At 44.6% G+C, this 24,142-nt stretch overlaps 1 protein-coding gene across 3 annotated transcripts; it reads left to right on the top strand.

The window, feature by feature from the left end:
* The first annotated feature begins 5,040 nt into the window (after positions 1–5,040).
* On the top strand, positions 5,041–24,082 carry LOC105478000 (paired box 9). Of its 3 annotated transcripts, XM_071100294.1 has the most exons (6): positions 5,041–5,244; positions 6,671–7,067; positions 7,867–8,493; positions 11,448–11,590; positions 21,203–21,425; positions 22,221–24,082. In XM_071100294.1, exons 2-6 carry the CDS (start codon positions 7,064–7,066, stop codon positions 22,373–22,375), a joined length of 1,152 nt encoding a protein of 383 aa, XP_070956395.1. In that variant the 5' UTR covers positions 5,041–5,244; positions 6,671–7,063; the 3' UTR covers positions 22,376–24,082. The 3 variants fall into 3 exon arrangements, with proteins under 3 accessions (XP_070956395.1, XP_011733244.1, XP_070956396.1); XM_011734942.3 differs by having other exon boundaries at positions 21,203–22,344; XM_071100295.1 differs by lacking the exon at positions 5,041–5,244 and having other exon boundaries at positions 6,177–7,067.
* The last annotated feature ends 60 nt before the right edge of the window (positions 24,083–24,142 follow it).

The following is a 24,142-nucleotide window of genomic DNA, read 5'->3' as shown; positions in this document are numbered from 1 at the left end:
CCAGAAAGAATCCCCGAGAAGGCAAAGGTGGATTTTTTCGGTGCTTGAGTTGATGCTCTGAGTGCGCACTGAGAGTTACGGGCATGTCCTGGCCCTCGGGAAACAAATTACAGTCAAGAGCAGGGTATTTCCCGGTACTCTCCATGCACCTCTGTGCGCCGCTCCGCCACGGGGCTCCTGGAACATGTTGTGCACCGCCCCAGTGGCTGCGGACCTCACCTTGACGCCCTGGATGGCCGGGGCCAGGAGGAGACGTGCAGGCAGTCTCCCGCCCTCACCCAGTCATCTGCGACCTCCTCGGCGTGGATTCTTGGCCCGTAGTGAGGAGGACAAGGTTGCAGATCCTCTTTGCTACAGGTTCTGGGTCCGGCCTTGGGCGGCATTCTGTCTTCTAAAGTGTGGAGGTGGGTAGAAGAGTGTCCACTTTCAATGTAGACACCTGCGGTATGGGGGCTTCTTTGGGGGCTCCAGCGTGAGATGCTCCTGCAGATTAGGGGAATGGAGAGAACAACAATGGGGACATGGTGGAATTCAGATTTCCCCCTGTTAATTAACAATATGATTTCGTTTAATCCAAGTGTCTTGTGTGCTCTTATTTAATGTCTTATAAAACGGGAACTAGAATAATACCTCCTTGGTACGGTTGTTGTGTTAGACGTGAGCCCTCAGCAAATTGTAGGATGAACTGGAGAAGAATGGGTCCATCACTCCCCACACCTTTCCCTGCAGAGTTTCTTTGCTGCCCCCAGCTTTCCCGCCCTGGCGCAAGGACAGCTCACTACCAGTGTCCTTGAGTAGCCCCTGGGGGCCGCAAGAGAATCCAGCCCGGTAGGGCATGGAAGGTGGGTTTTCGGTGAATCGTGAAAAGACATGATCGGGTTTCCCTTGGAGCATGGTGGAGAATGGTGGGGAGCTTTGGAGTCAATGGAGAGTTGAGGGTGCAGAGGGATCTGAAAGGGGGTACCAAAAATGTCGGGCTTTGAAGTTCTGTGGATTTCCAAAGGCGGTTCCCAACCTTGTCAAAAACTGCAGTGGGAGCGCGATCTAATCTGGTTCCTATAGGTGGCGCTGTGACAAGATGCGGTGGCCGGGAGAGGCGGCTGGGGTACTAGAAGACTGCGGGAAATTTTCTGTGACTCCGACGCTAACCCTCTGCTCCCAGCCTCCGCTTCCTGTTTTCGAGGGATTAGCTAGGACTATGCAACACCAGTCTCCGCTTTCGGAGTCGGCACGGGGCTGGTGGGTGGCGGGGTGAACTCGGGGAAGGCGACAGGCTGGAAACACAGCGCCTAGACTTTGCAGCGCACCAACCCCCTATCGCCCGGTACGCTGCTCAGGTGCGAAGACTCGCCAGACTGCACAGGACTGGGGGCGACTCGCAAGGGCGTCATGCCACTTAGAGGAAACGCGCAGTGAGTGAGCCCTGGGTCACTGAAAATGGGAGAACTCTCGTGTCCGTCAAGATGACTCCGGCCTGAGGGTTGATTCAGACTCCTCGGAAGCCAGAAGTTAGAGTGGGTTGGTCCCTCCATCAGCAGTTCGGGCCCAGCCGAAGCTTGGGGCCTAGAGGGCAGAGGCCCGGCTCTGATCAGAGAACAGCGGGCTGGGCCTCACAGCCTGCAGGCAACCTGGACCTTGCAATAAAGCTGCATTCAACATAACTCAGACCACAGTGGGAGCCCCTGAAGGGTTTCATGTGAGTCCTGAAACCAGGGTTTAGAGGCTTGGCCTGGTTCTCGTTTATCTTTTCCAGACAGCATTTAGGCCAATAGGGTCTTTGGAAGGAGGCAGCCCCAAAGCCCTCACGCCTGAGGGCAGGGTCTCAAACCAGCAATCTTGCTTTTCCCACACGCAGCTGCACCTCTCCTGAGCGCTGCAGCTCACGGCTGTATAGTGACCATGTACTGCGTCCTCCTCACCAAGCTGCGCAACTTCTGCTAATGCTGCCACCCTGGCAAGACGAAATCCCCCTCCCTCTGGCTAGATCAGCTCAGCCTCCCCTCAGGGACCCTCCCTGCCCCTAGGCCGCTCCCCCCTTCCTCTGTTGGGATCCGATCCTTGTTCGCTCTTGCAATCCCGCAGCCCAGAGTTTTGCCCCCTGCATAAAAATATGTTCTCTTTCATTTGCGGATTTAATAAACAAACGTAATCATATCACATGGAGCTCCACACTGTCCTTCTGAAAGCAATTCCACTGTTGAAAACTGAAAAATGGGTGTAATTTGCGTTCAGAAAGTAATGTTAGGGTCACGGCAATTTCCCGGGCCGTTATTTATTTTTACTTTAAAGTCTTTAGGAAAGATTTGCTTATATGCTCGGAAAACTTCCAAATGCGAGAATACCAGCAATCCCGCTCGCCTTCAACGCGTGGGGTAAGGGGGGTGGGGAACAATTACTGAGTGACGCTAATATGGGGAAACTGAAAAGAAATGTCGATTGTTTTTATTGTAATAGAAGGAGTGAGCAAACAGAAAAACCAACCCCGGGTGATCGGAAACAGGCAGGCGGAGAATTAAAAGCGGATTTCAGACAGCAACAGGCCCCTCCCCTGCCCTCGCAAGGAGAAAGCGGGCGACGAGCTCTCTCAGCCGGTGGGGGCCGATCCCACCGCCCGCAGGGCTCAGGTCCCGTAGCTGTCGGACCCTCAGAACGCCGGGACGCATTTCCGAGCTCGGGCCCGACCCAACCCGCTGCTATTCTAGCTACCTCGTGGAGTCACGGAGAGACTCTTGAACCGTAAGGCTCCTTGATGAGACGGTGGAGAGACCGCGGGGCTATTCTCCAAGCATCTTCCGGTCGCGCTCTGCTCCTCTCGGTGCGCTTGCGGCTTCTCCTTGGGCTGGCGCGTCCACAGTCCCTCCAAGTCCAGGCCGCAGGTCAGTGTGTGGGCGCCTCCTGTCCTCCTCTCCCACTCCGGATCTGCCTGGGGCAGAGGACCCCTGAAGGCTGTCTCCCTCCCCAATCCCCGAGACTGCTCCTTTTAGCGGCCGCCCCCTCCCGCAGCGAAGATCCTGCAGGGCCAGCGGTCCTGGGAGGACCCTCCCTCTCCCCGGGCGCGGGGCGAGCTTCTGGCTGTCACTTGCCGCTGCAGTTTCTGGGAAACTCAGTTGGCCCCTTACCCTGCAAGACGGGGACATAGCAGCGGGCCAGAGTTCTGGAGAAGCTGGGCCTGTTTTTCTCTCTGCACCGCGCGCAATACCCCAAATCATCCTGAAAGGTCTTGCCTTTACTGCGTTTTCTCCCAGACGGCTAGAAGTCAATGCACTGTGAAAATCCCAGTCCCGGACCTCGGACTCTGTCTTGCAATCCCTGAAACTCCTCCGAGTGGACAAGAGGAGGGCACCATCGCCTGGACCTCCCTTGGGGGATCGTGTCCCCAGCAGGGGGCAAGTTGCAGGAATCAGCTCCTTAATATTTTCTGCTAGCTCTGCCTGTCATAACTGCAACTCGGAATAGAACAACCTCTCTCCCGCGCATACGCACCCCCTACTCTCGCCCTGTCCTCCCATCCGCAGTCATCACTGACCTGTAGACCCGCAGGAGCAGGCTTCCTGGAGTCGGTCCAGGTTGGGGATACAGGGAGGAGTCCCCGCGTTCCGCACAACCTGCAGTGCTTGGGTCTGGGTACAGTCTGCCCGGCTAGATTCCTGTTGCTTCTCCGCGTCTCTCTGCCGGCCGCTCTAGTGCCGGGAAGGGGGCGCCGCAGGTGACTGCCCGCGGCACTGGGACGGCTGACAGATTTATGGAGACTTCACAGCATCTGACTGGGGTCCGCGAGGGCAGGGCGGAGTCCGGTCGATCCGGTGGTGCTGGGGTCTAAAGCTTCCCCAGCCACACGCCTGGGCCAAGCTGCACCCAGAGTCCCCGGCCCATGCTCCCCTCGGGCGGGTGTACACTAGGATCCGGCCAGCGCCGAGTGTACTGGTTCCTCCCACCCGGTGCAGCCCCCCTTCTTCACACTCTCGGGCCCGGCTGGCTTCCAGTCTCCCACTGAATAAATATTTACCCAGAGAGCGGGTCGCCCCTCGGAGGAGGCCTCGACGCGACTAGGAAAAGGCTTTTTGGCTTCTCCGCGGCCTGAGCCAGCTGCAGGCCTTACTGGTTGTGTTTTGGTTTTGGTCTTAAATTTCTCCTTTTAGTCGAAATTTTTCCCATCTCTTTGTGATCTTCTGGGTCCAGAGTGAGCAGTAACCAAGGGGCACTGACTCCAGCTGACCCTTGTTCTTTCTCTAAGTCCTGCATCCTTACGTTCATCGGGACTGACCAGACCTTAGAGTTCTCTCTCTTCCTTCTCCCATCCCTCTTTCTCTCCCTCAGATCCGTCGTCTCTGGGTCGGTCTCAGCGGGTCGCTGACTACCTCGCCCCAGCACTCGGCCCGCGCCCCGGGAAGGCTTCAGCCTCACCCTCTTCTGCTGGGATCCCGCTGACACTGTCTGCAGCTTCGGCTTCTTTTGGTCCCAGATAGGGGGCTTCGGCTTGCCGCGGATACTTAGTGGCCCAAAGCACCTAAAATTGACTCTTCCTGCGCTCTTGAGAATGCCAAGACCACCCAGTACCTGCAACCGCCGGCATGAGTGGGGCCTTAGGGGAGCCGCCGGCGCCACGGACAGGCCCTCTGCCCAGTGAGTTGCTACCCCTGGCGCGCCCAGAGGATCCGCAGCAGCTAAGGCCACATGGTCACAGCCAAGTCCAGCAGGTGGAAAGGGAGAGATGGCATTGAACCTCTGTGAGAACTGGGGAGATGTGTGACAGCTGAAGGAGTTGGTAGGAACAAGAGGGAGCTGTATGTTACCTCCATATAACCAGAGCTCTAAACCATGTCAGTTTCTGAACCAGTCTAGGCTGGTGCTGTAGAACTGCTAAAGCTCTCGCAAAGTCTCCAGAACCCCGCGGGACATCAGGTCTTGCCTGTTGGCATGCGAACATCCTTGTACCAGCCTAGCAGCCCTGCAGACTGCAAATTCTCCCTGGGTGCACGGAAGTAGAGCAGATTCCGCGCAGAGGTCGAAACTCACTGCGTGTCTGAGGTGGGAGGAGGATTCCCGCTTGATCAAGTTGCCGGGCAAGTTCAGTCCCTCCCGCAAGCCTAAGGCAAAGTCGTAAGCTCCCCTCCGATGCGGCAAAGTCTCAACTAATTTATCTACCAGCCTTAAGAAGGAGCTGCTGCTTCTAAAATCTTTAGATTTCCGAAGGCTTTCCTTGTGTAAAAATGCCAGGCGGTGCCACATGGTGTCATCCAACAGGTATTGGGGGTCAGACCAGGGTGAAATTGCTATCAAGTCAAACTTCAAGATTTTAAACATTTGAAACCAACCAACAAAAAGGGACAAGTTCAACTATGTCTAGTTGTGGGATTTTTCCCAAGATTCCGATTCTAACGAATGGTGTTTTAGTTCATCTTTATCTTTCACATCCTCCGTTCTGTTAGGTAACTTTGAATTTACAGTGCATCCTAACCATAGAAGTGAGAATCTGGAGATCTGTTCCTTTGCAGAAGCATAGCTGATCATAGTTTTTTCCCGGGTTCTTGTAACTTACTGGCCTGAGATCTGGGACCAGTCAGCTTCCCTGGGTGTAGACCGGAGCCACACACATCCCTAGGGACTGCTGGGGAAGCAGCCTGAATCCTGTGTGCACAAGGAGCCTTCTGGATTGTCAAGTAGCAGTAGCAGAGTTCACGACCCCAAGAAGTACAAACTTCCAAATTCAGGAAAATATTTCTCTTCTTGTTTATTATTTTGATTCACATTCTCCACAACCCTAAATGCAAATATTAATAACTTTGGCTGCAAAAAGGCATACGGTACACTTTAGGTTAGACTTAGAGTGAACAAAAGTGAAAATTCAGAAGTAGGCAGAACTGCAGGGCCTCTGGGAGCTTGACGGAAGACGAGGGAATTACATCCATGTGCAGCGTCGGTGTCCACTGTCTTGGGACTAAGTCTCTTTTACATTTAAACAAAACTCTTTAGAGGGGGCTCACTGGTTTGGAGAACCCACGCAAACGCTGGCACCGAGAGCCAGGGGCCCAGGACAGTGGCTGAATGTGGAGGAGCCTTGGGCTCCATAGTGAGTGCCCCACGCACTGGCAATCGGTCGACTTGGGGCGGTGCGTTCGCGTTAGCCGCCTGTGGTTCAGTTCCCTGCACACGGCGTGGCCCCTGCCTCGAGCCTGTGTGGCTAGTGGTTAGCCGGTCCACCTGTACTGGGGGGCCACCGCAGGAAGTTGGCGGTAGGAGGAACCTCCCTGACCTTAACAGTGGCCCCCACCTGTTGCTTGGGCTCCCCGCAACGTCCTGGTTTCTCTGGCCGGCCTACCTTCTCACACCTGCACTCTCGCCACCTGGCATGGACTGAAGTGAGGTAGAATCGGCAGGTGACACAGATCATCTCCTGACAGTCCCCAGAGGCCCGCATGACAGATTTTGCTAAGACAACTCCCTCACCCCTGTGCACGGTGGCGCCGCCTCCCACCTATAGTCTTAACTTCAATTCTGAGACGTCCATCGTTCCCTAGAGGAGGTCTCCTAGGGCCCCTTCTCCCTTCGAGTCATTCATATTCAGAACAAACGCTTTCATTTGTTTATTCAGCATTTTACCAGCCTGATTTTGCTGTCTTTTTGTGCCTCTTCTGGGAAGATGTCAAACACCCATTTTCATTGTATTTAGTCACCCAGGTGGGGAGCCAGCCTGAAAGAGACAGCGGAAGGAGTTTCCTGGACTGCGCTGTAGCTCACCGACCCGCACCAATCACCACGCAGCTTGCCTTCGGACCCGCCCCTTTTAGGGCGTGTCCCCAGTGAGTGATAGACTGAGCCGCCCGGCCCCGCTCAGCCCAGCCCACGTTGCTGCTTAGATTGAAATGCAGAACTCAAGTCTCTTTCATCGGGGCACAGACTTCCTTTTACTTCTTCCTTTTGCACTCTCGCCTCCTCCTCCTGGGAAGAATCGGAGGCGCCGGCGGTCCGCCCGGGTAGCAACAGGCCGGGCCACTGAGGCGGTGCGGAAAGTTTCTGTCTGGGAGTGCGGAACTGGGGCCGGGTTGGTGTACTGCTCGGAGCAATGGGTGAGTGGCGGCGGGGGACTCTGTCAGAGCCGGGAAGGGAGGGAGGGAGCGAGCGGGCGAGGGAGGGAGGGAGGGAGGGAGTGCGAGGGCGCGCGCCACTAGGCGCTCACATTCTCTATTGACTTTGCTCGTGTTCCTACAAGTTGTAGGAACACGCTAAGGGTCAGCGGCGCACAGCAGTTCAACGTGAACGCTGGCTACTGGGTGGCTGTTGATGCCATTTTCTGATTTTAAGAGAAGGGAGCTGTGGCATCAGCGCCCCGCAGCCCCAGTAGCAAACCAAGTTTTGTTTCACACGCGCGCACACACGCAAACAAAACAGGAAAACAAAACAAAACAAAACAAACAACAACAACAACACACCCTCTAGCTTCCCCTAGACTTTGTTTAACTGCCCGGGTCTCCAGAAGGAAAGCTGGGGATGGGATGGGTGGAGAGAGGGAGCGGCTCAAGGACTTTAGTAAGGAGCAGGCGAGAAGGAGCGCGTTCAGGCGTCAAGACCGATTTCCCCTCCTGCTTCGGGAGACTTTGAACGCTCGGAGAGGCCCTGCGTCTCACCACTTTACTTGATTGTAGGGGCCTCCGGCACGGCAGGAATGAGAGAGGGGGTCCGATTGGACCGTGACCTTTTCGGGCCGTTCGGCTATGTTCCGGGACCGTATGATTTGGGGACAGTCCCAGTCGTTAGTACGGGACGGGCGCGTTCGCCCAGTCCCCGGACGCGCAGGGAGGCCCAGTGGCAGGCGGCTGTCCCAAGCAGCGGGTGCGCGCCCCTGCGCGCTGTGTGTTCGTTTTGCAGAGCCAGCCTTCGGGGAGGTGAACCAGCTGGGAGGAGTGTTCGTGAACGGGAGGCCGCTGCCCAACGCCATCCGGCTTCGCATCGTGGAACTGGCCCAACTGGGCATCCGACCGTGTGACATCAGCCGGCAGCTACGGGTCTCGCACGGCTGTGTCAGCAAGATCCTGGCGCGATACAACGAGACGGGCTCGATCTTGCCTGGAGCCATCGGGGGCAGCAAGCCCCGGGTCACTACCCCCACCGTGGTGAAACACATCCGGACCTACAAGCAGAGGGACCCCGGCATCTTCGCCTGGGAGATCCGGGACCGCCTGCTGGCGGACGGCGTGTGCGACAAGTACAACGTGCCCTCCGTGAGCTCCATCAGCCGTATTCTGCGCAACAAGATCGGCAACTTGGCCCAGCAGGGTCATTACGACTCATACAAGCAGCACCAGCCGACGCCGCAGCCAGCGCTGCCCTACAACCACATCTACTCGTACCCCAGCCCTATCACGGCGGCGGCCGCCAAGGTGCCCACGCCACCCGGGGTGCCTGCCATCCCCGGTTCGGTGGCCATGCCGCGCACCTGGCCCTCCTCGCACTCCGTCACAGACATCCTGGGCATCCGCTCCATCACCGACCAAGGTAGGGGCTCAGAGGCTGGTCATGTGAATGTGCAGCGTCTGCTTCCGCACTCCAGCGGAGGTACCAGTTTCTGCGGCCTCCGGGACCCTGTCTTTCCCACCACCTAAAGCTTTTTCCTTTGGAAAAGTAAGGAGTCTTCCTAGGGGGTGTCCTGATCTCATTAACTTGAAACTCATGCCCCTGGTTTCCTTGCCACACACAGTCTCCTGCCTCAACTCAAACTATCAGACCCATAACATCCCCCCATCCCCAACACATGGTTCGCATTTTCCACCCTCCCCCGCCTCTCGCGCCGAGGCAGCCTCAGCCCGGCTTGCTCACTTGGAGAGCACGGCTGGGGCTGGACTTGGGGCGCAGCCCGGGAGGCCCGAGCCTGCTTGGGGCTGCCGGCTGCAGACGCCGCTGCGGGCAGAGCAGCTTGCTTGGGGATCACTACGGCCGGGAGCAGTCCAGCACGCGGTGGAAATTGAAGTATTCTTCTCCGATTCTGGATTGTGGTAATCAGGCCAAATTTGCTCAGGCAGGAAGTTCAAATGTCACCTAATTGGTTTCGTTCTTATGCTTCACTTCATTTTCCTCGGAAATAGAGGTCCCGAAGTTACTACTAGTAACTTGCATGTAACTCATTCCCAGATGAAGTCATATTCACATTCTCTCTCTCTCTCTCTCTCTCTCTCTCTCTCTCTCTCTCTCTCTCATATCATTCACTTTCTAACTTAACAGACTTCACTGTATATATCTTAGGAAGGGAAGTGGCCTCAGCAACTGCAGTGATGGAGATAAAATGCAGGCAATTCCATGCTGTCCTTTTACGGTTCTTTTCAGTTTTCCCTGAGCCTGCCACTTTCCTTTGGGGTCCCCGGGTCCCCGAGAATGCAAGTGGATATCTATCTAGTTCCTGCATGCTTTCAGCAGTGCCACCCCACTGTTCCTTTCCTTTCTCACCCCTGACCTTGCCTAGTCCTAAGCGTCCTTTCTGCGTTGTCAGAAGGATTCCCCGAGCCCTCCTGCCCAGTCCGGCTTCCGCAGGAGACCTGAGTTTGTTTTCTTTTACTGAGTTTTTTTTTTTTTTTTTTTTAAGGCGTTAACTTTTTTCTTGGTAGGGAGAAAAGAAAGTCTAAATGACCTAGATGCAGAATTTAAATAATGCGTAGATAGTCCACTTTCTTAATTTCTCAGCCTGAAGTTTTAAAAGTGTGGAGGAAAAATTAAATAGGAAAGGGGGAAATAGTTTCTTTAATTACTTCCTGCCTTTCTTGGTTGCCACCACATTGGCACAATTATCTTTTTAAGTAACTAAAGCAGGGCTCTGATTTCTCATCTTCTTGTTTTCTGACTGCAAGTTTACAAGACCCCAGTTTTGTCTTATTTGGAGCTACTTGGAGCCGTAGTTGGAGAGAGTTTGCCCTTGATTTATAGGATAAACTGACCTCACTGACATTTAAAGGAAGCCCCTGTTCATGGGAAAGTGTGAGATCAGCAGAAATGGGGGCTCACAGGGGGATCTCAATTTCTTAAGATAACTTCAGGCTTGTGCCCACCGACTGCCTTTTGTCTGTGAAGGCAAAGACAGACAGGCAGTTCTGGACCAAAACACAGTTTCCTGGTGCAAATGGGACTCAATCTAATTCTTGGGGGTGGTAGAGGAGGAAACATAGTGGAAAAAAAAAAAAAGACTGACAGAGTTGAAAATAAAACTTTTCTTGCCTAGGGATATTACCATCAGAGCAAACGTCAGTTGGGAAAGCATTGGACAATGGAAAGGAGCAACTTTTCCTTTTAGATATTGTTGTGATTTTGGATGCCAGCTTTAAACAACCCAGCTTGTGACAAATTTGTGATTATAAAAATGATCATTTCTGCAAAAATGATCACTCTCTTAAGCACTGTGTTAGATGGACGTGTTTAAAATCAAGTTACAATGGCTTTGCCAAACTTTGCTCCTCCATCCATAGGACCCAAAGACAAACATACATTGTTTGTAGCCTTCACATATCTCTTTGAAACTACACCTGGACACCGAAAAATGCCAATAATTCAATATGCACAACCCTAGGTATTATAGTAATTACTTTACACCATACAATTTTCTTTGCATCTCCACCAAGAACAGAAAGAATAACAGAAAGAAAAAAATAACTTAATTTTACTTTCATTTTCTTAACCTATTTCATTTTCTCTTTCTTGTATATACATATTTGAAACTTTTTTCAGGAAAACCCTGCCACTAACACCCATGGCATGTATAGTGGCAATTGCAAGATTTATTTTTTAAGTCATATGCACATATCACATGTGTAATGTGTAGAGGTAGAGTATCAAGGGGAGCCCTATGCACGCACAAAGCAGAAATCTGTGCACGTATATTTTGCACCGTATCGTGGGAATAATTTAGTTATTTGTTTGCAAAGGACTTTGCAGGTCTTTTTGTTCTCTATTGACATAAGTACCAGATCCCCACAGCGCAGTGAGCACCAGTGCAGGCACCCTTAGGTCAGACGCCCCTCTCTTTCTTTTCAGCCAGCCCCACTCCCAAATCGTTGTCAACCCCCAGTCGGCCTTGGGTTAAGAATGAGGAGGTGGAAAACGGCGCGTGCAGCCTTAAGGGTTCCTTCCCCTATTTAGATTTCTTCCACTCCTTTGCCCTGGGAGAGCGGAGGGGCGGAGGGAAATAAAATACTGGTTGAAAAAGAAAAAAATATTTTCCCTCAGGCGTGGGTCAGATAATTTGGAAAGGCCTACTCTCAGGCAAGTAAAACTTCACCAGGCCTGGGTTGGAAGCACAGGAGGTCGCGGCTGGGCCTAGCGCCCTCGGGAGGCCAAGGGCAGGGGGCCGACCCAAGGTCTTAGCCCTCCAGCTCTCCGTCGCGGGTTTGGGTCCCATCTCAAGAGTGGGGCGCGCGGGCTGGGCCTCCGGCCTGAGCCTCCGGCCTGACACCTTCTCTCCTCTTCAGCAGTGAGCGACAGCTCCCCCTACCACAGCCCCAAGGTGGAGGAGTGGAGCAGCCTGGGCCGCAACAACTTCCCCGCCACCGCCCCGCACGCGGTGAACGGGTTGGAAAAGGGAGTCCTGGAGCAGGAAGCCAAGTACGGTCAGGTGAGGAGGCGAGGGTCAGGTCAGGTGGGTCGCTTGGCGGCAGGGATTTAGGCGATGGAGACTCGGGTTCCTTTCTGAGCTTCCCGCGAGAGAAGCCCAGGCTGGCGCCCCTTTGCTGCTACCAGCCAGATCCTTCGTGGACTGGGTCTAAGCAGAGGCCCGAGCCTTGGAAGGCGGAGCTGGGGCCTCGACCCCTGCCAGGGGTCGGGAGAGCTCGCCAGGGCGCGGGGGGTCTGGGGCGGTGGCTCCCCGGGGCGCGGCTCTGGGAAGCGCCTCCAGGCCTCTCGGCCTCTGGGGGCTTGGAGAGGCGGCTCCCGAAGCCCTTTCAGCGGCTCTCATTGAGGGTAGAGTTAACCAAAGAAGGCGCTTCCGAAGGGCCAGGCGGAGCAGCCCTGGGGCCTCAGACCCGCACCTTCACGCCCGCGAAACGCGCGCACCGGGTCTCGGCCTCGCGGTGCAGCAGCGGCTGCGGGGTCCTCAGGCTGGGACTTTCCCTCCCGTGGCTCTCGGACAAATCCGCTTGGCCAGTCCTGTGAAGAGGGGCACTCAGATAAACGTAACAGAGCTACCATTTTCTCGACTAAAGGTCACATTGTAATCTCCCAAGGAAGTTAGTGAGAAAACCTCAAATTATACGGACTGGCTGCGGACCGTTTAATTTTTCTTTCCCTCTGTCCCTCCCTCATGTCTCCAAAGGAAAATTTAAAACACTCGTGTTTTTTCCCCCCGAGAAAAGCTAAGCAACCACCACAACAAAAGCCCCAGATTTAAGTCTAAATTCATCACCGTCCTGGAGTCAAGAGTTCAAAACTCTCAAAAACCGAACCTTAAGGCAATGTAAGGTTTCCCCAGCAGACCTCAGTAGGTTTGCAAATTTCTTAATCCCAAACTCAATTCCAAAGCCTCAAGCTATTCAGTTTTCGTTTTATTATTTTGAAGACTTAAAATTTTTAATGTTTTCTTATCTGTCAAAATCAGCTTTTAACATTAAGTGGAACTTGTTCCTCTCATTCACTTGGAAAAAAATCCTGGTCATTATTTTCTGTAACAAATCCCATTTCCACTTCCTCTTTCCTCTCTTATTTTGTTGAAATAGAATCAGAATACACATTGGTGGCTCTCCAATAACAAATAACACAGAAAATAGCAGCAAGGAAAGAGAGCCCTTTTCCTTAGTCTGTTTCTACTGTAAAGAATGTCAATGAGAAATGATAAGGAAGTTTGTCATTTTCTTTTGCTAAAGCACCCACCCTTAATTCGTAATTTGCAAAGAAAAGGCAGAATAGTACAATGGTTAGGAGCTCCAATCTCTGGCTGTACGACTCCTTCGGAAAATATTTAATTTTTTAGAGTCTCTATTTCTTCATCTTTAAAACAGGGAAATCATACTCCCAACCCAGAGGTGTTATGAGTATTCAATGAGATAATGCAACCATATGGCACATAGTAAGCATTTATTAAGTATTACCTGTGGTTCTAAGTGGCAGTTAAAGAGAGACGTGTAAAAGCAAGTAATATTTATCAGAGTATACTTTGTTCTGAGAGACCATAGTCAAAACTTCAAGGGATTTTGTTACAAACATAGAAAGAGTGTATACAAGGCACCTACCAGAGAAGCAAGCATTTAATAGGCGCTTAGTGCTTTTTATTAGGTCATCATTTATTGGACTAACGTTGTGAAGTATAGAGTTGAAAAAGTTTCTAATTCCCACATGTCATTGATGAACCCAGTTTATATATCAAGCAGTCATAATCCAAAAAACCTTTATAGTTATTATTTATTTATTTATTTTGAGACGGAGTCTAGCTCTGTCCCCAGGCTGGAGTGCAGTGGCACGATCTCAGTTCACTGCAACCTCTGCCTCCCGGGTTCAAGCGATTCTCCTGCCTCAGCCTCCGGAGTAGGTGGGATTACAGACACGCGCTGCCACACCCACCTAATTTTTGTATTTTTAGTAGAGATGGGGTTTCACCATGTTGGCCTGGCTGGTCTTGATCTCCTGACCTTGTGATCCACCCACTTCGGCCTCCCAAAGTGCTGGGATTATAGGCCTGAGCCACTGCACCGGCCAGTTATTTTTATTTTCACTTCCTTGAATTATAGATCTAGCATTGAAAGTTGTTTAGAAATGCTTAATTTATAATACACTTCAAAACTAAACTGACAAATTATTTAAAATAAAAAATTTGAAGTTTCAAGTAATTGATATTCTGATTAGTAAAAATAGATTATCTTTTATATACTAAATTTTAAACCACTAAATTATCACATTTATAAAATAATATAATTTAAAGAAATAAGTAGCCAAATAAATATTGCTCTAAATACTTAATAAACTATTTTTTCCGGAATAAAAAATATCAAACTTACTTTTGCAAAGTTCTCAATTGCAATATGCTAATCTTCTGCATTGCAATGTATTTAATAGTTAGATAATTCAAATGATGTAAAATTTCAAAACCTGAAAAGTTTTTAAGAATAATATAAATCAGTGGCTACTCTATGATAATTATCAAAATAGTGCTTAATGCTGAAGATGTGCTAAGTAGGCACATAAACTTCAGCCGTCATTTTTTTGAGCAGTTTTGAACTTTAGACATTGATTTCGTGTAAAGTTAAATTACACAGTAATACTTGTTTATAAACATACAAAGGTAAAGTGTTGCCCATATATGTGCATTTCTCTTACCAATGTTCGAAGGGCAGATTTATTTTTAAAAGTTATTTTTCAAAATGGAATCAGCATATTTCAACCAAAATGTAAACTCAGGTAACACATATTTTTCCCTCTGTTTATATTATGGACAAAAACTTGAATGTCTTTGGCCAAAAAAAAATCTTTAAAAATTTTCCAACTTTCAGAGCATTTGTGATTGTTATTAAATAGCGCAATATTATGTGATACTAGTTTAATTTTATTATATAAAGAAGGAAATTGAGAATTCAGAATCATAGTGCTTAAAGCATATTTTTCCTGAGGACACCTGTAGAATTACCAAGGGGCTAAACTACACAACTGAGTATAGATACTATTGATTACCATAACCTAGAGTTTCTATTTTCAGCTTAAACTGTAGAGACAGATGCCCTGATTCCTACTAATTAAAACTGTATGCACACTTCAGCTATGCATATAGATATCTTTTGTCTTTGAAAATTCAGTTTAGAATATTCCAACTGGTCTTACATATTAATATTACATTGTAATTAATATTTTGCAGTGTCATTCAGAAGTCCTTATTGTCTCTGAGGATAGAATATTTATTTTGGCTTTTTTAAACCCACAGTTAGTATGGGGGCTAGAAGTACTTAATCCCATTTGCTTCTGAATGGCAACAATGTTCTCTGGTTCCTTATGGCTGGTTCTTTTCTGTTGAAAGCATAAAACTCCAATAGAATACAATTGGAATGGTCAAAAAACCTCATATAGAGAATCACAGGGGCTGGAATACATTTGTCCTTTTAGGAAGTCTTTAGTGAATTAATGCTTCAATTTTATTCAAGCTATATATAAATAATTGTATAGTTCTTGAAAATTTTTCTACAAATGGGCATACTTGCTCAGGAAAAATACATTGAATATCTGATACTCTTAAGTAATTGGAGACACAGATTTATAAGCTTTGGGTATCTTCATTTTGGGGTTGCAGATGTTAACTTGGTAAGTTTAATATAACACTAGCTACAAACTGGGATGTCAGAAATAGAGAATAGTCTATAAATAATTGAACTTTTTAAAAGTTCAGAATTAAGTTGTGAAAATAGTTGAATTTACAGATATAATCTGAAATTCTTACGAAGCATTTACTTGTACATGCATCTGAAATGAAGATAGTCTTCTAGAATCCTAAATGTGATTTTCTAGTGTATTATTTTAAAAACTGGCTGTTCTAGCGGATGTACTGTTCTCAGAAAGATATAAATGATATTGCACTAAATTTTTCTTCATATTAAAGTTAATTTTTATAAACAATTTATAATTTATAAACAATGAAATCTTAGGCAAATGCCAGCAGAATGTCTTTGAAATTCATAATGTTATCTGTTATGAAAAACATTATTTGACCTGGTTATATTTTAACCAGTAGTATTTCAAAATAAAATTAATGATTATATATCAGTAAAATGTGTTGTATAAAATAGCAGGGAAAGGTAACTGAAAATTGTTCAAGGCTATGTCAATTTTAATAATATTTTGGAAAATTATAAAATTTAGAAAAGCTTTTAAATAGCAGCTTTCCATTTCTTAAAAACATTTAGATCTACAATATGATAAGTAAGCGTAATTAAGATCTTGTTGGATGAATGTTGAAACCATATTTATAACCATCATTTCATTTTGTCAGGTATGTTTTACTAGGTCATTGCATAATGAATTAAAAAGGGAATAATGACAGTCAGAAAAATGAGTTCACCAAAAAAGAGAAAATCTTGTTTATTTTCAGATCCAAAACTTTTTCTTGCTTATGATATTGAGGTTGAAATTCTAGGTGAAGCATATCTCTATTTGTGGCTAACTCTACTTTATTATAAAGCCAAGGTAAATTCATTTTATCATAAGAGGAGGACCGGGTTGAACTGATAAGTGAAAGCAGATTATGGGTAGAGGACCTGGCACTGTTATTTGCATTTATCTTCACGATAAAAAATGTTGAATAGACAATTCCCAGAATTTGAATAATGGTCTATAACCTCTAATTGCCAGACATTTGCCATAGCAGTTTTATGGTGGTCACAAGTGTTTTGATACTAATGTATTTTCATTTTCTTGGAGGAGGGAGGGTAAATGGAATAACCATAAATCAAATAATAATGGCTAGGTTAGAACTTCTGTTTACTTTTTTAAACAGCTTCATTCATTTTGCTTGCTTAAAGTGTAATGCTTGTCCTGTGATAAACGGTGCCTACCTTTTTGCTTTGTTTTTTAAGCAAGACTGTCACATCTTTTGCTTTCCACAAACCTATACTAACTTAAGTGTACATATGGTTGTGGAATGCTTATGATGTATACTACTTTGTGGGGATACAAGATGATTAAGGCAAGTCCCTGTCCTCAAACAGTTTACAATCTAGCCCTCTGTCAATACAGTTCTTCGACATATTCACTAAAGTTTCTTTTAAAAAACTGGTAAATCTGTATTTTGAACATTCAGAACAAATGAAATTAAAACATGTACTTTCATTCTTCTTGTAATAACCTTAACTAGAACTACATTGCATCTTATATATTTTTTTCTAGACTCTTTCCTTTAATGTCAGTGTGATGAAGGTCTTTTCCTAAAAGTATTAAAACAAAGCAAGTAACTTACTTTTTCTAGGGTATGCAATTTAGTCTATTTTGCTTTGTATTAGTAAATCTCCTTCTCAAATTTAGGTAGAAGATAGTTTGCTATAGAGAGCACCCTTGCACAGTTCTTTCAGGGGAAAGAATTCTCATGCCTTTCATGGAAGATCCACATGAGAAAGGAGTTGATGGATTGAAGTCTTATTTATGGAATCTTTAGGTAAAGTCATTTTCAAAAATGAGATTTCCATTACATGCCCATTGCTGGGGTTTCATTTGGAAAATTTGTTTACTCTTCCCTGGGGATTCCATATGTTGGTTGATTTATAAATCATATTTACAATCCAATTAAATAGAGTAATTTAGCATGTTTGCTCCCACTATATTTATAGTGTACATTTGGTAGTCTCTACTCGGCCTAACTAGCTTTTCAGATTAATTACATGCCCTTCACTGAAAACATTAAACAGATTTGGGACGTTTAAGTCATGTACTCTTTTACTGGAAAGAATAAACAAACATCAATGCTACCTGTAGTTGTTTTCCTTTGTGGTGGAAAATTTTACTCTTTCAGTGATTGCTTCATAAATAACAATTACTTGACCCAGTAGAGATTTATATCTTTTACTAATTTTATGTGTCAAAATTAATAGTGAGAAAATTGATGTGTTTATTGAGTCACTAAAATGAATAAATAATGAAGGTGGCAGGAGGCAGATAAAATTTAAAGCACATTTACTTGCTCTTTTTTTTTTTTCTAAATTTACAAATCTGAACTTCGAAAGTAAAAAGTAAAATTAAGACAAAAGTCTCCAGACCCCCAAGCTAGGTCATAATTTAACCTGAGGGAAAACTAAGGGCTATTTTTATACTGTTTAAGTTTAAAGATTTCTATTTTTTTTTAAAGCAAACACTTTAGCCTCTCCTTGCCTTTTTTTTTTTAATTTTTTATTTATTTTTATTCTTTTGGAGATGAAGTCTTGCTCTTTTTGCCCAGGCTGGAGTGCAATGACGCGATCTCGTCTCACTGCAACTTCCGACTCCCAGGTTCAAGCGATTCTCCTGCCTCAGATTCCCAAGTTGCTGGGATTACAGGCACCTGCCACCATGCCCGGCTAATTTTTGTGTTTTTAGTAAAGACGGGGTTTCACTATGTTGGCCAGGCTGGTCTTGAACTCCTGACCTCAGGCAATCCACCCGCCTCAGCCTCCAAAAGTGCTGGGATTACAGGCGTGAGCCACCGTACTGGGCCACCTTTTCCTATGAGATGAAATCAACCCTCTCCGAGCTTCTCTTCCTACCTTGTCTTTCTGCAGTACAAAGGGGATTGCATTACTAAAATGATACTAAATAAATATTGTGGATTTAAGAGAACTTTGAAATATTTAATAATAAGAATAATGACATAAAGCAAGTTTGTGAATTAAGTATGAGAAATTGGACAAATATGGAAAAATTTGCTCATTTTTTAACACTTGATAAATGAATGTAATCATGGAATAAATAAGGCACTAAAAGGTAACACAGGCCTAAATCCAATGTCCTGCCTCCCCCTAAATTCCAGGAGCATTATCTAAGATAAAAGTTCAATGCAGCATGTCTCTGAGGGCCACCTTTCAGGGGGAACATCTCTGGGCAAAAAGAAGTGGGTCCATGTAAGGGAACCACAGACATTGCAACAAAACAACTCAAGAGTCCAAGTAAATGGGGCACGTCAATGAGCAATAATTCCAAGAACAAAGGTGTAAGAAAATGGAAGATGACTAAGCAAGGATCTCAGAGAGAACTGTAATTTTGAATGACAGATAAAATACAAAGAAAAAAGAATAGGTAGGAAAAATTTAGCTGTGATGAAAAATAGAACTCACCAACAGTTATGTTCTGCTAACTAGAGCATTGTTTCTGTCATGTATAATATTAAATTGTTTAACCTTATGTCCCTGTATGATGTTGGCCAAAGATTTTTATTATTTTAGAATTAATTTTTAATGTTAGCATTCTTTTTTCATTATTCTTAGTTCACACTGGCATCAGTAGTATAAAATATTAGTTAATGCTGGAAATGAAAATATTAGTTAACACCACATACAGATGTGAACACCTTTCCATAACTGAATTGGATTTATTTCTTTCCAAACTCATTTATCATAGATTATTGGGACAATTCTAAATAAAAATGATAAAAACTATAATCTCTATGCAAAACTAAATTTTTTTCCCCTGTAATTTGATAGTTCTCTATCTTGATACCCATCTCACAAGAGCCTTAAAGTGTGTCTCCTTTGAGATATAATCAGCAATTCTCAAAAAGTGGAAGAAACTATTTTTTTTTTTTTAGAAGCTAAGAAAGAGGTGAGGAGCTAACAATGAGAATCATGTTCTAGGAGAGAAAAGAATTTGTTACCAGATGTTATCTCAAAAGATGCTCTAGTTTTAAATTAAAGTGCATCTATCTTTTAAGTGTCCAGGAAAAACAGTATGATATGCTACAGAAGACCCTGCATTGGACAGGGGTGATAAATTCTTTTAACACATGGTCACTGACTTGCCAATTGGTTGAGGGTACATGGCTAAACCTCTTAATCTATATCCTTGTATAAAAAGAGGATGATTTCATTTGTATTCAACAGTTATGTGCAGTAGTTTCTTGATTTAAAAAATGCAGCATCATCATTCTCTGGGACGCTTCAAATACACTTTAATTTCAGTTGAACATTGTCTTGTGTTTGTGACATGCTATCTTGTAATTATGATAAACTCAATCATTTGTAATGAACTATATAATTCATTAATCCTCATTATTCAGTAAAATATGTTGGATATTTCTTGGTGCCTGCGACATAGGACAAACTTAAGAAACTTTAGCTTCCTTTCTCATTCCCTATTTTCAAAGAACCAACATCGAAAAACACAACCTGAGGTGTTTGTTCTTACAGAACATAGACACAAGGCTAACCCCTCTAATATTTTTCTTATTTTGTCAGAAATGCATGAGTAATGTTAAGTCATACCCATGTATATATTCTATTCCATGTACATATTCATCTACTCTGCACTGAGAAAACAGTTTCTGAGACCCCACCACTGCATTCTCATAGATGTAGAAGTGAAAACAATAGCCCAAATAAATTAAATTAGAAAGTAATTCATATGTTGCAATTGAACGAGAAGACGTATTTAGCTAACATACACCTGATTAATTTAATTTAAAGGATTAAATCAATTTTCCTAATAAAATTATAGTATTTACATTATATTTTCACTAGGAAATATGTTGAAATGGTAATTCATTCATGTCACTATCAGAACACAGGATCTACTCTTTATTTCTAAATAGTATAAAAATTGAGGGGAAAAAATTAGACTACTTGAAGAAGGATGCCCAGTGTTCATGCCAGAATCAGGATTAAAAATCAGGGTGTTTTTAGTGTTGTTAATAGTAACGATACCAACAATAATTCATTGGCTGCCAAGAGAGCACTGGTTTCCAGGCAGGCTCGCCTGCCAGGAGTGCTGCATTGTGTTTGCAAACAAAGATTTTAACTTCTAAATTCACTTCAAGAGATTTATCCACGCGGCTTTTAAAAACTCACATCACAGGGCCCAAAAACTTTGCAAGCAAAATTTCCAATTTCAAAACCAGGTATATGCAGTTCTTTTATATGAGGAAAGACAGTTTCCTTTCTGATAAAACAGTCCTGGAAAAGGTACCTGCAATATTCATTTAAAATCCTTACAAGACAAAGTGCCTGATTTTTGTATGTCCTTTGTCCAACGGGAATTTTCAATATGATCTCTTAAAATATGGTATATATTTTCTTTAACGAAGGTCGTGTTTGTTGTGAGTTTCTAACATGACGGCCTGCAGTCTGTGCCCTTCTTTACTGAAAATAAAAGCTATACCAACCAGGCCTGTCACAAGTGCCTCAACAAAAGAGCCAAACAAAACCCAAGTCCCAGGAAGGTTGACAAAGGCAATGAGGACAGCCGAACAGATTCTAAGAGTATTTAATCGCCATTGATTCTTTCTTCACCCTGCACCTCCTTCCTCTACTTCCAAATAGCACAAGCAAATACTATGAATTTTCTGGTTGCAGCTTTCTCTAAATGTTTGTGGAAAGAATAATATCTTGCCATTATGTTTGTTTAAGTGGCAAGACTGTGAATGTCTTTAGAATATAATAAAGCTCAATTTTTTTTTTAAACAGTCGGAGAGTGGAGTTAGAGCATTGTTGGCTTACTCAGACTTAAATTCTGCTTCTAAGAACCTGTGAAACGTTCACTCCTATAATGTGATTATTTTTCACTTCTTTTCTACTCTTCTCAGGCACCAAATGGTCTCCCAGCTGTGGGCAGTTTTGTGTCAGCATCCAGCATGGCTCCTTACCCTACCCCGGCCCAAGTGTCGCCTTACATGACCTACAGCGCTGCTCCTTCTGGTTATGTTGCTGGACATGGGTGGCAACATGCTGGCAGCACCCCATTGTCACCCCACAACTGTGACATTCCCGCATCGCTGGCGTTCAAGGGAATGCAGGCAGCCAGAGAAGGTAGTCATTCTGTCACGGCTTCCGCACTCTGATGGGAAATTCCGTCTCCAGCAGCTTCACCCGGGTCTCCCCGTATCAGCACCTCCTCCCCCAATTCGCAGGTCTCACATTCCACCCCTCCTGCCCTCCAACTCTCCTGCCTTGAAAGCTGGCTGTACGGACTCACATCCTTTGTGCTGATGATACTTACATATTTCTTGCCATAACTTTTCTCTTGCAGAAAAACTGACATGACTTTAGGATTTAAAAACAAGAGCAACAATAAGCATTGAATGAGACATTGTGTTGCCCACATACTGTCTTAATATAGCAAAGAAACCTACACCCCTCAAAGGGTTTAAGGAACTTTACAAACTAGTCTTTGGTAAAACCACGTGTGTATATTTATTCTAAATCAACCTAAACTTTTGAAATGTGCAATTGTTGAGATTTTGCAAAATCAATAAAGGAAAGTACTTATAGAAAAAAAATTATGCTACACCCTCTAATCAAATATGGTAACCAAGTAAGCTTTAATTCATCATTAGGAAACAAATCAATAATTGACTTGAGTGATCCTTTGTTTATCTTTAAGACATGACCTATTTTGTTGAAAAATATATGTAGAACCCAAGCAATATCTGAATCTAGCTCTCCCTGGTGTTTTGACTTGGTTCCAAATACAATAATGTTTATATTTTCTATTAGTTTGTAAATATGGACTCTGGATGGTGCATTTGTGTCTTCATTCCATAAGATATTCCCCTCCCCCCAGCCCCACCCCCTTCTCTATTTTTTTCTTTCTTTTTTGCAAAGGTGACTTTCTGGCAACGTCTTTGTCTCTGTTTGGTGGTGGGCTGCTCGGGCTCCTGGACCTGGACTTGCCCCCAGATTTTGTGTATGCAGTGAAGGCTTCAACATCTCATGAAGGACACTTTCTTTCTACAGCAGAGGACACGAAAAACAAATAAACAAGCCAGTCTCTCATTTTGTACCTAATCAAACAACACACACACCAAGCATATAAAGACAAGAGGGTGGAAGATATCTGAACAAGAAGGCTCTAAAGGAAGTCACTTAGAAACTTAAGTTTAATGTGAAATGTTTTGCAAAGATGCTTAAAATGAACTTTGTGTTAAGAAAACCACTGTGAAACTAAATTGTACTGTTATTGTTGGCTTACCTGTGTGTTCAGCAATCTCAGCCCAAAATTATGTTGTAATTTAAAGAAAATGGAAAATTCTGCTCTAATGAATGTAACAATGGCTTGCTGTGAAGTTTACATTGTTGTACAGAAGCATGTATCACATGTAGGTAAACTGGTGGTGGTACTAGAAATACAATGTTATTTAATTTTAACAAATTCCCTTTATTCATTTCTGAAATTACAGAACACAGTTTAACTCATAAACCTTTCTAGACCAATTTATTTTTCACTTTAATGTTAATAACAGCTGTGGAGTATATGTGTGTGTGAGCATGTGAGTAGTATGTGTTGTATTTTAAAACGATTGATTTTCTGGGGCAAAATTCTACAGTTTGTAATCCCTTCTGTTTAGGAAGTTCTTCCTGGTTGGCAAAATAGGCTTAAAAATATGTTTTTAGGACATTGGTACAATTCAACTGTTGGAAAATTAATATATTGAGGGTTTTTTGGTACTAATTCTGTGCAATAACTAAAAGAGCACCTCACTGGATATGGATGTTGAAGATGGATTCCCTAGGTGATTTTAGTTTCTTCCCATCTGTGCTGTGCAGTCTACATGGCAATGCAGTTCCACCACATCAGTTTCATGGCTTCATTTAAAACTCAGATGGCTAGATTAGTTAGGTTTTCAAATCACTAGGATGTAAACAGTAAGCAGATTAACATAACAAGTTATGTTAGAGTGACTGCTTTTTTCAAACAGCAGATATCTTATAGAGAGCTTTGAACTGCATTTATTTCTAAAGCAACCGAAATTCAGTGCTACAAATAGAGGATTATAACTTCAGGAGAAGAAAAAGCAGGAGCAGATGAACTCTCAGGGCCATAGTCTTCCTTTGATCTTGTAAAACTCCCATTGACATCTGGAGTTCCCAGTCTGGTGAGAAAATAGACTATAAACTGAATGGAACAAAGATCCAATCCAATAATTTGGTGGAGACTTTAAAACCATACCATGCAGGGACTTTCCTGTCATCTGAAAAACTGATGTAAGGTACAGAGCTATTCTTTATCAAACGTTTTTAGGTGGCTGTTAGGGGGCTTTAAAAATTATTAATTGCTTGTGTGGAAATGCAAATAATGTTATTTTCTTTATCTAAATTAAGAAATATCTTGTTATTGTGCTATTTATAATTTTTTTCTTGTTCTTGTATTTTAAAAAATCTAATATTAATGGTATCGAAGTTTCCTTTTCTCCCTCTAGGTCTTAACAGTGAATTCACATGGAGTAATTTTTAAAAGACAACAGATACAATTTGCTATTCAAAGAAAATTATGATTTAAAGCCACTTTTTAAAATACAAGAAGAAAAATAGAATGGATTAAAGGGTTAACTTTTAAAGATTATTATTATTGGTTAATGTTGACATATTTCCTCTATCTCATAGATGATAAAAGTGTTGCTTTTAAACTGGCAAATGCACTCTTCAGAAATCCTTTTCTATCTCATCCACATGGAGAGGTTAAAGGTTCAATTTCATGGCCTCTATGCAGGCAGTGCTCTCATAGAATGCAAGAATATTACCTGCAA

Source organism: Macaca nemestrina, chromosome 7, assembly GCF_043159975.1.
Source record: "Macaca nemestrina isolate mMacNem1 chromosome 7, mMacNem.hap1, whole genome shotgun sequence".
NCBI classification, from domain to species: Eukaryota; Metazoa; Chordata; class Mammalia; order Primates; family Cercopithecidae; genus Macaca; species Macaca nemestrina.
Note: the sequence above shows the minus strand (reverse complement) of the source record. Positions and strands in the feature narration are given on the sequence as shown.